This window comes from Cygnus olor, chromosome 1 (assembly GCF_009769625.2).
Source record: "Cygnus olor isolate bCygOlo1 chromosome 1, bCygOlo1.pri.v2, whole genome shotgun sequence".
Taxonomy (NCBI): Eukaryota; Metazoa; Chordata; class Aves; order Anseriformes; family Anatidae; genus Cygnus; species Cygnus olor.
Window position 1 is genome coordinate 53,561,286 of NC_049169.1, and position 15,956 is coordinate 53,577,241.

Consider the following 15,956-nt stretch of genomic DNA (forward strand, 5'->3'; position numbering starts at 1 on the left):
TAGAAGAGGCGGATATAAATACCTGTGAGACAAAGATTCTGAAATACAGTAATTAAAGCACATTGTAATCCAGTCTGTATTTTCATGCTATACTATCTATAATATTGCAAGCTGTTTAAAAGTCACCCACCTAAATTATAAATTACGCTTTATTACATTCACAAATGAATGATGTTTTCCCCATCTCACCGCATTTCAGTAATAATCCAAGAACTGTTTATTTTGGTTGTAGACCAAAAAAAAAAAAATTCCTCAGTATTTGTAAGAAGCAAAGATCTTAAAACACAGTTGTTGCTGTTTTCAGAGGAACAGAGTATGCTGTTCTTCGCTGTGGTACCTATTCTAAATTGAACCAATTGGGTTAACATAAACTACAAAATAAGAGACTTTTAAATTTTCCATTTGGTTGCTTTAGAGGAAAAGAAAGAAGACTTTAATTTTGTTATTGTTCATAAATAGGAAAGAACGACTCTAGTTTGGTATAATTAGATTTGCTACATCATAACAACTAAAAAAGTATTTAAAAGCACATTATATTTTTATAAATTTTAACATTTAATTCTTATGGATGGAGACTGTCAAGTTCTTTGAAGCCTCAAGCTTTATAGCTTGATACTAAGAATAATAAATAAGAAATGTTGAATTATCATCATCTACTGCCTTGTGTTTGATATGACTTGTGAACTCATATCTACTGTCATAATTAACAATTCTTGCAGAACAAAGAAAACTTGTTGTAACAAATTAAAAATCTGTTGTTGATTATATCATGCCCTTTTTTCCTAGTCCTCTGTTCTACTATTACTGTAACTGTGTAACCTAGCTTTGTTTTAATAGAGCACTACCTATTGGTATTCTTCAGGAAGCATCAATATATATTTTAGTGATCGATATATACAGATAATGCAGAACACCAATTCTAAATTATTTAAAAATAGAGGGAGTGGGAAAAATTATTAAAACAACAGATTGCATACCTCACTCAGCAGGTTTCCAATAAAGAGCAATTGACTGACAAAAAAATAAGAGTATCAACAGAACACTTTTTACCTGGCATTGAATGAAAATCAGGTTTCTAAATTAGAAATTTGCAGGCTAATTCTAATTGGGAAATAATGGAACACAGGCTTGTGTTCAGCTTTTTGGTCCTGATGAGAACGTTAGACTTGGGTCATTACTTGTGGCTGTACTAATTTTAAAAGTGATTCTAAAAACATGAATTACCTTCATATTATTATTGACCTAGTTTCAAGTGTATTCTGTAATGGCAGATTTGTGCTCGTGTCTCCTATGTACAATGTCATATTTATTCCTGAAGTAATCCTGAGTAAGAAAATCATTGCAATAAATTGAGGCATAGCCATAATGCTCATGCTGCTGGGGAGATTCACTTTCGTTTCGTAAATCTGTAGAAATGCACCTTTCTACAACAGGAAAATTAGGCAGAATACACCACAAGTCCTGACAGTGGTATATTCTTCCTTTTATCTATAACTATATCTAGAAATACTGGCATTTTGACTAATATTTTTACAGGTAACAATTAACATTTCTTTTTGGATGACTTTTAAAATATAATTTTGAATATTATGGGGCCACTTGTGCTTCTAAAAGTCATGCAAGTAATATGATACAGCTGTTGAAATTAGATATTTATAAAAAAAAAAGTCAGGTTATGTCAGGTTAGCTACAAAGCTAAACCTAAATATAACTAACTGAATATATATATATATAACATGTTGTATATATAAATAACTGAAATCATTTAATATGTTAAAGGGCCTTAATGAGATATATATTTAATTTGGTAAAATCCTTAGTTCTCCCTTATTATTCTTTCTGGTGTTTTCTAGAAGCAAAATATGTATTTATTTTTTTAGGCATCAAAAGAGAATTTGGAGGATTTTTTGTTGTTGTTCAGAAAATCCAATTACTTCTGTTTTAATTTGGGACCAGAGTCTTAAAAGTAACTACTCCGTTCACGGTAGTAGGCCATCCACAGACAGTCTGCACTAGTCTGAGTTCTTCTATGCAGAAAGGAACAGTTGAATAAAAAAAAAAACTATTAGCAAGCCTTAGTTCAAAATACAATATAACTTCAATAGAGCATTTAAAGGATGAATTTTGTCATGATGGAGAGCTATATAGCAGCTCTTCACTTGTCCCATTTTCTGTTCAATAAAGGAGTTGATATTATTTATTCTTGTAGATGACATTGGCTCCAAGCCTCTAAAAAGTGGTTTTTGTGTTTTTTTTTCTTTCTTCCAAGGAGCATTGACTGTGTACTTATGTGTGTGTAAGTGTCAGCATACTTCATAATTTCAATCACTGCCCAGAGTTCTGAAAAGGGAAAAAAAAAAAGGAAAAAAAAAAAGAAAAAAGAAAAGAAAATGTGTGGGGTCACAAGTCCACTGTGTTACTGAGTTGGTTTTCTCTCTTATGTAAGAGAAATCTCCTCCTCTTCATTTTTCTCTGTGAATTAATGAACTCTCACATTGTCACATTTAATCATAGTTTCCACAAGCTCGATATCATGCAGTCCACTAAATAAGCCAAAAGAGCATCGGTAATGCCTGGATAGTTTGAAACATATTTAGTGGATAAGTAAGAGCCAATAAGATCACACCTTCCCTATCTGAAACCTTGGCACAAGTTAAACAAAGTAACTCTCAGTTCGAATTAGAGATTCACTCATTCAATATGATGTGGCCACATCTACATCATATTATTTAGTATTTAATTTAGTACTAGTGGCCAATTTTCTTAAAGGGGTAAAAACAAAAATCAAACAAATCAAAAAAAAAAAAAAAGAAAGAAAGAAATATGCACCACATAAAATGCGGAAAAGGGAAACTGAATCAACCTCCTTATATTTATTTTTGGAGAAGTACAGAAAAATCTCTGTGCAAACAGCATCATAGTACAAGCCAACTGGATAATATTTGCAAGACTAATTCAGACTACTCTAAAACTTTGAAAGCATTATTTTGTTTTTATGCATGAAGAGACCAAAATTTTCATCCTGAGATCCAAAATATATTTCATGTTTTTACCTGGATATTGTAATAATACAGCGTTTCAAGGCACAGTATTTCAGGGTTTAGAGTTTGAGTTTTCTAATCTAAACCCCTTATTTTGACTGTAAATGTAATGTTAAACGTTTCAGAAGATTGACACTAAACTTGTGACACTAAACCTAAATACTGAAATCTTGTATTCAACCTAATCTGGAATGAAGGACTATTATTATGGCTTTTCTGTAGTAAGAAAAAAGGAGACTTTCATCCAGAACTTCAAAGTGTTTTGTCTTGCTAATAGCTGTCAACAAGGTCAAAATTTCTGTGTTGGTAGTGGCAAAATTGCTAAAATAAATCCTTGGTTAAAAAGCATGAAGTATTTTTAGCAATATTTCCAATGAAAGAATAAGAAAAGAAAGAAGGTACAATTTTAGAAAATTGAATTGGATGAAAATGTAACAAATGAAAGGTTAAAGCTCCCAGGGAATTGTAGTAGATAGTCATTTCTCATGTTAAATGACTTACATCTAAATTTGTGGGAAGGCAAATCTGTCTATGTAGATAGTGTTAAATATAAAATAAAAATGGTAAACCCTAACCATTATTTATCCATGCAGAGATTAGTTTATTCTTTCATTCCTGAAATGAACCATGCTTCAAAAATGGAAGTTCCAGAGGAGGAGTTTTTAAGCTGAATCTCCCCAATGACTCCGAAATTGATTTTTTTTTTTCTTTGTCTTACAAATTTTGTCTAAATTTCTCCATTCTTTCATTAAGGATGTGGGTGTGTGTATGATGAGAGGCTGTTTGCATTCTTCATTTGGGTTCAACTCACTCCATACTATACTATACTTACAGGCTGACCAGTCAAGTGTTGCAGCTCTAGGGTCTCGTTTCTATGACATGCCCTTACCTTGGAGGCTAGTTGTATAGGTCATGCAAAATGAACCTTGCAGAGCTTTCCTGGGAACAATAAGCGAAGAAAGCAGCATTTGTTAAGCTAGTCCCTAGTGGTAGAGATTTGATGATAAGGAAGCTGTGGTATGCCTCCTCTGCACAGTCCTGCTGCCAGCACATCTGGCAGCGCTGACAGCCTGGCTGTCCCAATGGCCTCCCACTCTCCTGGGCACCCTTGAGCTCTGGGTGTGTCTCAGCTGCTTCACCAGGGGAAGTCCTTGACTCTTGGATTGTAATGCCAAATGGTCCTTTCAGTGGTCACAAATTCCTGTTGCATTTGTTTTCAAGGCTTCTGCTGTCTCTTCAAAGATACACATGGGATAAGTGAAGAACTGTCATTTTGAGTCAGCTATTTCTCAGACAGACTGAGTGTTACAGCCCAAGTAGAGAGACAAAAAGGGAAACAACAGGCCAAATAGGTCCCAAGATTATATTTATTCAGATGGCAAATACATTTTTACTGTTGTTTATCCTGAAAAAAAAAGTGTCCTGATATCATTTTGTAGTATAAGAACAATGAAATCAACTGAGTAATTTTCATGGTTTTGATTCTCTTTTATTTCTTAATTAGCTTTATATCCAAACAACTTGTACATAAGCTTTAAGAGTGCGGTTGTGCCTGTCAAGTCCTATTAGTTATGCAACAGATACTACCTTCAGGGCTCACAAAGTATGACTGACCATGCAAGATTTCTGCTGCAAACAATAATTCCAGATGACAGTATTCCCCTGATCTCTGTATATACAGGGGGAATTGCAAGAGCAGAGGTTTTTATCATTGCATGTTATTTATTACATAACAAGATAAAACAAAAATATGTTTTGCTTTCCATCTAACCTGTGGGAGAAACATCTTCTCTGGAACATTACAGTGTCATATCTCAGGGATACCTTGGAGTGAAAGGACATACTTAAAATGAGTTTCACTTGTAATATTGGAAGCATGAATTGAAAAGCAAGTTTTTATGAGCTCTTATCATAGCTGTTAATTTGTCAAAGCAGACGTGACAGAAAAAGAAGCTCTAGGGCAAACTCAATTTTACTTTGAGACTTTCCCTGCAAAAGACTTACAATACAAACAAGAAGAATAATGCTCTTTCTATCATCATTCAATTCAGAGAAGTCAAAGCTCTTGACTTGTTAACAGTCACTTGTATCTCAGATGAAGAGATATGGCCACTTGAGCTCCAGAGGTATGACGAAGTGACTCGTTCTTGTAAATACTGGTACTGCAACTACATCAACAGAGGAATTTCAGAGGATGACAGCAACTGAATAATTAAAATGTTTGAAGGAGCTGTGTCTGTGACTAAGTAAAGAGGTCTAAGATACTAGATACATGTAGCCCAGCCAAACTGGCACTTAATAACCACTAGGGTTATAAGCTGAAAATATTTGGAGACTGAGAGGACACTGTTAAGTATGGGACTCTGGGAGCAGAATTTTGACTAATGTTTTTTTTTTAAACAAGGGAAAGCTTATGCTGATGTCAAAAGAAAAATTCACAAATACTATCTATGATGTTCAACAAAGTAGTAGAAATTCAAATGTCTAATTATTTCAGATTATATTTACCAAAGCATGAGAGATCATACTGACGGTAGCAGGCTTGGCCTGGCAGAGCAAAGAATGTGCAATTTTATAAACTCATATCTTTCTCTCTTTTGAAGCAAAACAACAAAAGAACATTAGCAGACTGCTTTGCCTTATGGCAGTTAGTAACTGGAATCATAAGTCACCAAATGATACTTTCTATCCTTTTCAGCACCTCTTACCCATCCAGATACTCAAGCGTATATCTAAATATATATCAAGCGTCTATCTAAATTTCAACTAAAACAAAACAAAGAAATGAAAAATAGTAGATAAAAATGTTGTCATACTGCTTATATTAGCAGTACTAGCAACATAGATTTACCTACCATAAACACTATAAAGTTTATGTTAAAAGAATATAAAGAAAGAATATGTGCTTTCCTGCTTCAAAATTCCAATTAAATCTGACCTTAAATTGTTGAGTGACTATTAAATATGATATTTCATTTGGTATGTGACATTAATTAACAACCTTAAATACAAGAGTTTAAGCAAAACTAGACAGTGGGACACTGCTAAAGTAAGATCTAAAGGCAAAAGTTTAAACAATGCTTTTGAAAACTGAAAACAGTTTTAAATCCAATTTACAAAGCTAACTTAAGGACTCTTACATCACATATTGTATACTGCCTAGCTTATAAAGTTTTTGACCACTAGGAAGTAAGATCAAAATACGGATTAGGAGGTATGGCACAAGACATCATTACATGGTTCATGTGATCAATAGCTGATCTGTTAGACAAAATCTATTGAAAATATCAGAACAACACTTTCCTTACTGCCATGCAATCTGCCTGGAGGCCTAAAGTAAATTAAAGTTCAGCTGCTGAAAAAAGGAAAAAATAGTTATATATTGATAATATATCAATATATTATTCACAATATCAATCTTATATTATCAATAATAGTATATATCATTAACTATTTATAAATTAGTTTAAAACAGAATAAGCCTAAGAAAACCTACCAAACTGTTGAAAAACCCTTTAGTTTGGATAAAAGCTGCTTTCCACAACTTGAAGGGAGAGAGCAGACCAAGTTCTTTAGAGATCATTGCCAGTTTTTGTCTTAAATAGATTTAGTCTCAGCTTTATCCTACTGGTTGATGAGATAAACCCCCTGGACATGTTTTTTTTCTTAAACTGCTTTCTTTTCAGGAAGTTAGGAATGACTGCAGTTTAATCCTGGCTGTTTATGGCTGCTTTTAAGGGCTACTAAGTATTTTTGTCAAAATCAATTAATTAACTTAATATTTAAAAATATGTTTATACTTTTGTTAAGCAGCAGTGCTGTTCATCAAGAGACCTATTTTTTTCTGGTACATGATTTTTTCTGGCCATATTACAAAGGCTTTTCATTCTTTGTTTCACTGCTTCCATGAGATGTAGAATGTTTTTGGTGTAATGGGTAAATCAGCCACTACCATCTAGTATATTGGGCTTGTCAAAAGTAGACAGATTGAAACCTTTTCCTAATTGAAATTAATGGCAAATCTCTGACTGCCATTTGTATAGGTAAAATTTAAGTATATATTTGAAGAGTAACAGCAATAGTAAAATCAAGACCTTTAAACAGGAATATTTCACAGATACATATGTGGATACATAGAGTTGAACCTCATTATGTGGTGTCTCTCTTGTTATGAAATAGGCCAATTTTGTTTTCCTTGTGCTGTAGTTCTGGTATGTTATGTATGGGGGATGTTGTCATCATCTCAGACCTTCTTTTATTTCTAAACTTATACTACTATTTTGCATAGGTGCTTTTTATTAGATTTATTAGTCTTGCAATGAAAAATGCATAATTTTAAAAGCTTTTGATGTGTTGATGTTTATATATGCTATTTTAGTTTGTATTGATGATTTGTAAATATTATATAACTCCTAAAACTCTAGAAAGCGTATATATTTAATGATTTCGGTGTTTAAACTTAACTTCATATTTGATTTTATTTCATAGGAATTTGCTGCACTGACAAAAGAATTAAACACATGTAGGGAACAGCTGCTTGAAAAGGAGGAGGAGATTTCAGAACTGAAAGCTGAAAGAAACAACACAAGAGTAAGTATACAGCAGACTTTTTCTTGATATCATGTATGCGTAAAGCAGGAGGAATATACTTATATATAAACTTAGATCATCATTTGTGTAAAAAAGAAGATAAAATTCCTTGCCTGCCTTTCAAATGTCTTTCAATTAGTACGAGATTTATCAGAATCTAGTATATGTCTACAATACTACAGTTCTGCAGGAAATGACTGTGTTTTAGGAAGATATACTAATAACAGACTAAACAACAAACAGATTTTGTGTATAATGAGGTAAGTACATTCAGTTTTAATGTTTTCTGGAACAAGGGACTCACAAAGCTTTCCAAGCCACTGGCCCTGCAAAAGTAGCCTGCATGCACCCTCATCTCTTATCAAGGCAAAATACAGAGGTATGGCAGACCCAGCTTTCCCTTGTGCCTTGGATTTGATCTGAATAAGGATGAGGTGAAGGCTGCCATGTGTATCACAGTGAGAAATGCTGTTTAGCCTACATGCAGCCATTGTGATCCTTGAAGTAAATGTCATTTTCCATACAGCTGAGAGAGGACAAGATTTCACCCTTAAATTTGCTATATTCTACTTCAATCAAAAGCTGTTATTCTGTCTGTAATCAAGAATCCATGATAATGCCTCCTGGTGTCTACAAGATGGTACAAATGTAAAAGTGTGTAAAATGGCTTGAGAAAAGAGATGGCCAGATCAGGCAGGAGTCATGTTGGAAATAGGCATATGGAATAGATCTCAGAGGTTGAACACCAAAGATGTTTTCTCACATGCATATTCCATTCTTCATTGATCTGGGTAACTGTTCCTGCTTTTATCCTCTCACTAAACTAATAGCACTTTGGCATTGCAGATAACATATTTCCTTGGTTAGCTGATTTGCATTCTGAAGGATAACTAACACAGTGCTTGACAAAAGAACTGAGAGGGGGTCTTTCTCACTGCTTTTTACTGCCCAGATGTAGCACCATAGTGCTATAGACTTCAGAAATCCAAAGGTGGACAGGTGATACAGATTTCTACAAAGAGGCAAAGCTGCTTCATCTACCAGCTCAGAGGAGCAAGAGGAGATGATCACTTTTAAGTGCAAAAGTCTTAGATGTGGTGTGATTGGATAATGTGATGGGAAACATAGATAAAGCCTACTTTTTCTCCCATGGTTTTTATACAATCTAACAGTCCAAAATAGCTCCCACAAAAAACAGAATCAATGAATAGAGAAAAACATAGGAATTGTAGTGCATTCTTTAGGTTTAGCAAGCCATCTCAACTACAAATCTGAAGTATTTCTAAAGCTGCTTAAATTATCATTAACTGCTACATGTATCACCTGTTTTTAGTGTTTGGAAGAAAACTAGGAAAGTCAATTTATAAAACCATTTATATAGAATAAACAATAATTTGTGTTAATTTCTAGCACTAACTAGAAAAATAACCAAATTTGCAATGTCATCTTCTCAGATGCCATATGTTCTTCATAAGAATGTAAACAAAACTGCCTAGCACAAAGCCTTTTCCATTTCTCTACAAAGCCAATTGAACTCCAAGTATGGTATATTAAAAATGCAGTGTACCAATACCTATTGTGTGTCAGATATAATAAGCAGCTCAGAGTAGAGAAAAAAAAAAAAAAAAAAAAAAAAAAAAAAAAAGAAAGCCCAGTGGTCAAAGAGTCACATACCAAACAACTGTGAGAGAAAACGAAACCGAGTCAGCTACAAGTCAGACTGTGCTCTGTCATAGCACTCCCTTTGCAAACCAAGAAACTTATACATTGTCCTATCTTACGCTTCTTATTCTATGTAAAGTACAAGGTAAGAGATTTTCTGTGAGAACTTAATACTAATTAATGAGAGTTACACAGTGTGATGATCTTGCCAGAAGTCCTTACAGTTTAAATTAATAAACTCTACTGTTTTTTCTTGAGAATGAGGACAAATCTAGGCATTGGAGGTGAAAAGATTTAGTATACAAAAATATATAGGAAATGCAGAAAATGCATTTAAATGCATTTTGTAAACAAGAGGGGAAGATAAAGTATTAATGCAGAAGGAAAGAGAAAAAAGTCAGAGATGATGCCTTAGCCTGTCCTCCAACATTTTCATTAACAAAATATGACCCTATTGTGTCATGTGTATATATTCTTGCCAGGCTCTCAGCTGCCATATACTAAGTTAGTCGCCAGAGTCTGCTGTAATAGTCATGCTGTTTTCTATAGGCTCCCATACACTTTGTTTATAGGAAAAGACCAGCATTTTAGGCAGAAAGCCTAAAGTCTTCAGAATACAATCATCTCAATGACATACTAGTGATGAGATTTCCAACATTCATTGACAAATCATTGTCCATAATGAAGCACTTTTATAAGCTGAGATTTATGCTGTTATTAATGCAAAACAGCAATAATAGTCTGTCAGAAAAAGCTGTTCCATTTTTTCCTGTTCTTAAAATAAAGATTCTTATTAAAGTAATAATATTTAGAAGACTTTTGGAATGAAAAAATGTCTTTTCTAATAGCTAAAGTGAGTCCAGCTAATGCTTCTTTCTATCCACCCCACTACTGTTCACATCTAACCCAGCTTTAGCACAGCTATGCTAGTAAGGTTTACCTGCCCCCAAGGACACATAGCAGCACTACCCAGTACAACCACTTTTTTCCCAGGTATCACTTTCTTTATTCTTAAATAAAGAAGCTCAGTTCTAGATGCTCACGTTCTTTTTTTTTGAAACTTTTTAATCCAACCTTTTACCTCCCTGTAGTATCAGTGTAAAGACACTGTTTGAAGCACCTATGGGAGATCAGCAAGAAGAAATTAAAGTGGCAAGTCTGTCAGGTTCTGAGTACACAGTCCCAGCCACTTCTTGCCTTCTAGTTCCCTTTTACACTTCCATTTAAGCTTTGCTAATAGCTTTTTTTGGTTTTGTTTTTGTTTTTTTTTTTTTACTTTATTCTAGACCCACATCCATGTGTTTCTTTATTTCATGGTAGCAGCCTCATACAGTTTTTGCCAGTCTCCACAAAAAAAAGCTTCAAGACCTGATTTGCCATTTTATGACAAGCTGCAGTGTCAGACCTTGACAGTGAAATGCATTAGAGAGAGAACACGCTGGCATAACATTCTTTGGGACCCATAAATTCTAGGTCTCAGCCAAAAGACCATAGTTTAAATCTTACCCCAGTCTTTAGTTGAGTTCCTACTCAATCCTTTGAACAATATTCTTAAACAAAGCTCCCTAGTGATCTTTTGCTTTTAAATATGTATTTTTACTGCCTAAAATAATTAACTTCTCACATATTACGGTAGAAATATTTTCTTGTCAACAACTTAGCTGACAACTTAATCTGTCAGTACATAAGGCAAAATAAAAAATGCAAGAGCATATGTGTATGTATTGATTGGTGTCATATTGCTGACAGGAAGACAAACAGTTTCTCTCTAAAAGCATTGCATGTAATTTTGAAAACATATACAAAAATATCTTAATAGAAACTGTTACAGTTATTTCTATTGATATTGTCTAGCTAGCAACCACATAAGACTGATGTCTTTGTGCTTTGGCACAGGCTTATAAAATAAGACTAATTTGGCTATGCTAAATTTAAATTAAAGTTGAAATTTATTTTTGTATCAGTCTGTATTCTTCAAAGGTAGAAAATGTTTGTAGGATTAACTTTTTAAATCAGAACATGGTTATGAGGAAAATTCGGTTTTGGTTGTGCACCTGAAACAAAAATCTATTAACATACTGGTATGGATTAATCTGATTTTTATCTTAAAAAAACACAAATGTATAATTTTTGTATATAGTATAAAATGTTACTCAAACTATTCAGAAATATTGTATTTCAAGTCTTTTTAGAAACAAGAAAAAAGAAACCTATGCTCATGAATGAAATACTAACAAAGGTATTGTTGTTATCTTTCTTTTACTCAATACCTCAGGAGATGAAGCACTTGAAGTAAACATCACTGGTTTAGATTCAACTTTATTGTCTCAGTTCCTTAATTAATGATTTCTGGAACATCTTCAGTTAGGCATTGCCATCTCATTATAGCCATAGATCAGAATTTTGCCCTCCATTATATGATTAAATTGTCCTTGTGTTGTGTTGTAAAACTCTAAGAATATACTTTAAATGAAGGGTTTAAATCCTTTATTTAATCAATTTTCTTAGAGATCCTTTTACTTACATTAGTTTAATAATTGCCGATACTAAAACAGGCGCTGTCTTTTTTAAACAAGATAATGCAAGTTCCTACAGTCTGAAAGCATGAAAATAAGTATAATTGTTTCCTAAGATTCTGTAAAGGCAAAATCATTATTTCCCTAATGTAAATGATGGTAAAAGTAATTATTTTTTCGTCAATATTATGATCTCTCTTCTGTGCCCCTACATTTCTTCTTCCAAAATAAGAGCTTGTGTCACAGAAAACAGGGTGACAATCGTTACTTAATAGATAGTAATTCAACACCTGTATTTCCAGACACTGCATAATAACAAGTAGTAGCAACTATTCAAACAAATAGTCATTATATTGCCATTCCTTATTCTCATGAAAGTACCTTTCTTCATTTCGATATTTTGTATCATTATCCTGATTATTACATTTTCTTTCATTCTTTTATTTCACACATGTGCATTTCCATTAGGTTTCAGGTTTCCAGTATCTTATTTACAGAAATACAAACGTAGGCCATAAACTGCAGCTAGGCTGCAACTTTGTTTTTTCAAAGAAAAATTTTTCACCAGCAATTTACCAGTAAAGCTCTTTGATATTGCCCCAGCTAACCATGGGAGCAAATTGGTTTCAAGCACTATTAAACAATGCTGAGGAAAATGACTGGCTTTAACAGCTGGTTTTAAAGGTAATCTGCAACCCCATATCTGCTTTTTTTACTTTTCTTTGCTTGCACAAGAGTTGGAGTGTCACCAAACAATGAGCACTCTAAATACAGACTGAAAGGAAATTCAGTTTTGCCTGTACTGATGAGAAACTAGACCTCGAAAGAGCATTGGGCTCATAGCGCATTGCCCCATTCCTGTAAGGAATCCCTTAAACCAAGTGTGTCTCAGTGTAGTAAATCTCTTTTCTTCTATATTATTATTTTGCCTATCTTCCATTACTTATGCCTCTTCTTTTCTCTCCATCACCTTCTCCTATTTTATTTTATTTTATTTTATATTTAACTTTATTTTTTGCAAAAAAATAAATAATATAGGCAGGTGAAAACCTATGCATATGTAGCTTGTATTTAAATTTAATTATGCATTTCCATTTTACAATGCTTTATAAGTCATCTGAGAAATACAGCAAACTTTATTCTAGTAGTTATCTCTATTCTTATTTAGTTCTAATTATCATTTTAAATATGCTTCATTCCTTCAGAAAGTATGCACTAGAGCATTCTTCAGTCTTTATATGATGATTTTTAAACATTCTTTGTGCTCAGGAAGAGTCCAGAGCTCTAGAAACCTCCACTACATTTAGCTAAGGTAAAAGTATCAGAACGTCATCTTGAGGATCCTAAAATTTGCCCAGCATAAGAAAAGCAGTTGTCAGATTGTTTCATAATTTACTGTCAAGCTTATGCTTTCCAGCAAGAAAAGCATAGCATTGACTGGATATTATGCATGGGTGATTCTGTCCCGCTTGCTGCTGTTGATCTTCATCTTCTCTCTTCAAACTGCCTCTCCCTGTGAGTGCCTGACAATTGTAGCAGCTTGACACAGTGTGAGGGAGCAGAAAATGCTCAGCAGCTCATGATCTTTGTTAATGCCAGTGTGTAATTGCAACATACAAAATACAACAATACCTAAAGCTGTATCTAACAATTTATTTGTAATTTAAATTAATTACCAATATTTTTACATTAGTATTTTGATGTGAAATCTTGTTTTGCTCTTCACAAATATATGGGAAGGTAATTATTGAGGTATATAACAGAGAAAGTCTTCAACACACCCCCTGCCCTCCCATCCCTACCCATCTCCCCTCCAGCCAGATACTTTGATTTCCTTCAGTCACTTAACTTAAATATTGCTCGGACACACTATTTTCTTCAATGTCAGTTTTGTGTTTCTATATGTCCCTTTCCCCATCAACGTAGTTACATTTCGTAGTTCTGTAACTGTAGTTACATGTGCCATCCCCAGGAAAGTAGGGAAGATCTTTTTTAAATATATATATATACACATTTTATGTACATGTAGTTGAAGCAAAAAATGGATAAAATAGCAGTATTATTTCAGCAGAGGAGGAAGCAAGGATTTGCTGTCAGATGCTCAGTCGGATGTTCTAACTCTTGGGTTAGTTTTTCTTCCTTTTCAGCATGGCTTGGAGTAATGCAGCACAGGGAGGTTAGTCATACTCTCTGGTCAACTAAAGTGGATTTGCTGTAAGCAGTGCTCACAGATTTTGTGGAGAAATAGACTTGACTTTTGGTGAAAAGCAAAAATAATAAATTGCTATCAGCCAGAAAGCTGTGTCAGCATGTCTTCTTGAGCACTCTGAGGGCTGACAGCAAGGAAAATACTGCAGAGGTGGTTTCCAGAAAAATGAACCACTACTAGCTGAGTGGCCAGAGTGAATAAGAACAGTAAGAAAAAGCATGAAATGTTCACAAGTAGTTTAGTAATCCGGCATGAGTGCTTTGACACTTACCTGTGACATCATCTCATCTTTCTATATTAAGGTAAAAAAGGCAACACAATATTTTGCACTTGAAGTTTTATTTAACAACTATGAAATATGTGTAGACATTTATATTTGGATTTGTCACCTCTAAAATGATAATTCTCAGTTAAGGACAAAAATAAGTTTTGTGTATATTAAATGGATGGCTTTGGTTTGATTTAATTTTATGTATTACAAGTTTTTAACATGATAGTAACTTAGCCTAAAGTTAAATATTTTATCTGCTGCTGTACAAAGGGCTATGGTGCTGTGCTGTTCATCCCACACAGTAAAATCCTCCACATTCACCCCATAAGAAATTCTGAGGTCCCTGTACCCCCAGACCATTCCACTCTCTTCTTAATACGTGGAAATCTTATTTACCTTAATTTTCTTAGTCACCATCACTTTCATCAGTCTCCATTCTTCCTTCTCTTAAGAAGGTTCCCACCTTTCTTCTGTCCATGCTGACTTCAGGTTCCCTGTCAAGATCGTCTGTTTATCCCAGCTCAAAATGGGATGCTGGATGTACACTACTTTTTCCTTATCACTCCTTTTTCCCATGTTCCTTATTTTTCTCTGTTCTATAGTTTATGCATAATTCCTTCTGTAATTATTTTTTTTTCCATGTCAAGAATTCTGGGTTGCCATCAATTTTCTTCCCTCTTATACCAGATTTTCTCATTTTTCCTTCTAAAGAAGACTTGAATACAGGCTTTAAGAATTCTCCCTTCTGATCATCTGTCCAGGATGACTTGTTTAGGTTAGTAGGGCATCAAATATGATAAATTTGCTCAGTGATAGGTCAAAAATTAGTTAGCAAGAGTATGGAATTCTGCATTGTTTTAATGGGTGTCAGTTTAAGCTGCGGACAACTGCAGACTTACTGAAGGTATGGCTGTGCTGAAAGGTTAACTGTGGTCCAGTATTTTTCTTTTTCTTTTTTTCCAGTTTCCCCAGAAATCTTTCTTTGGAGATGTGGGACAGAAAGTAGGCTGTAGAATTAGTAATCAACTACTGACTTTCTTTCCCTTTGTTATCTCCAAGATAACTATTGACTTTCTTTTCTTCAGTTATCTCCTAGATAACTAAGTGGCCTGGGAAAAAAAAAAAAAAAAAGATAAGGAATTTAGACCGTATTCAAAAATTCTGTTATGATAGCAGTTAACTGTGCATTTAATTTCTGTTATGAACAGAAAGACTCCGTGTTTGGAAACAGTCCTGATCTAACCTAAGTTACAACCATACTACATCTCCATATCAAGTTCAAGAAGCCTCTGTGATGAAGGGGCCTCTTCAGATCTGCCTGTTACTTTGGACTGCTTCAAGTTATTAAAAATCTGACTAAATCGTTGTTGGGCCTGTAGACGTCAAATGACAATGCTCATCCATCTTTTTACTCATTTGCTTTTGATAAACATGGGCCACCACTTGAATTCAGTAATGGTGAAAAATACCCATCTTTCTTGAATTTCATGGAGCCATTACAATTCTTTGTGTATTAATATTATTCATATATGTATTCACTATTTTTTGTGGATAATGCAATTATTGTAAAATTATAAGCAGGTGCAAATCCACATACAGGAATCATGCTTGAAGTAAAGATAACATCAAACCTGAATTGTTCCCGGTTTGATAGCTGTATATAACTA

The 15,956-nt window shown here is 33.9% G+C and overlaps 1 protein-coding gene across 10 annotated transcripts in view; it reads left to right on the forward strand.

Moving 5' to 3' along the window:
* PPFIA2 (PTPRF interacting protein alpha 2) overlaps positions 1-15,956 on the forward strand; it is a 335,497-nt gene that overhangs the window by 194,929 nt on the left and 124,612 nt on the right. For all 10 annotated transcript variants that reach the window (XM_040558390.1, XM_040558388.1, XM_040558404.1 and 7 more), the window contains one exon: positions 7,530-7,631. In XM_040558390.1, coding sequence (XP_040414324.1) covers positions 7,530-7,631 — 102 coding nt within the window. The remainder of the gene's footprint in view (positions 1-7,529; positions 7,632-15,956) is intronic.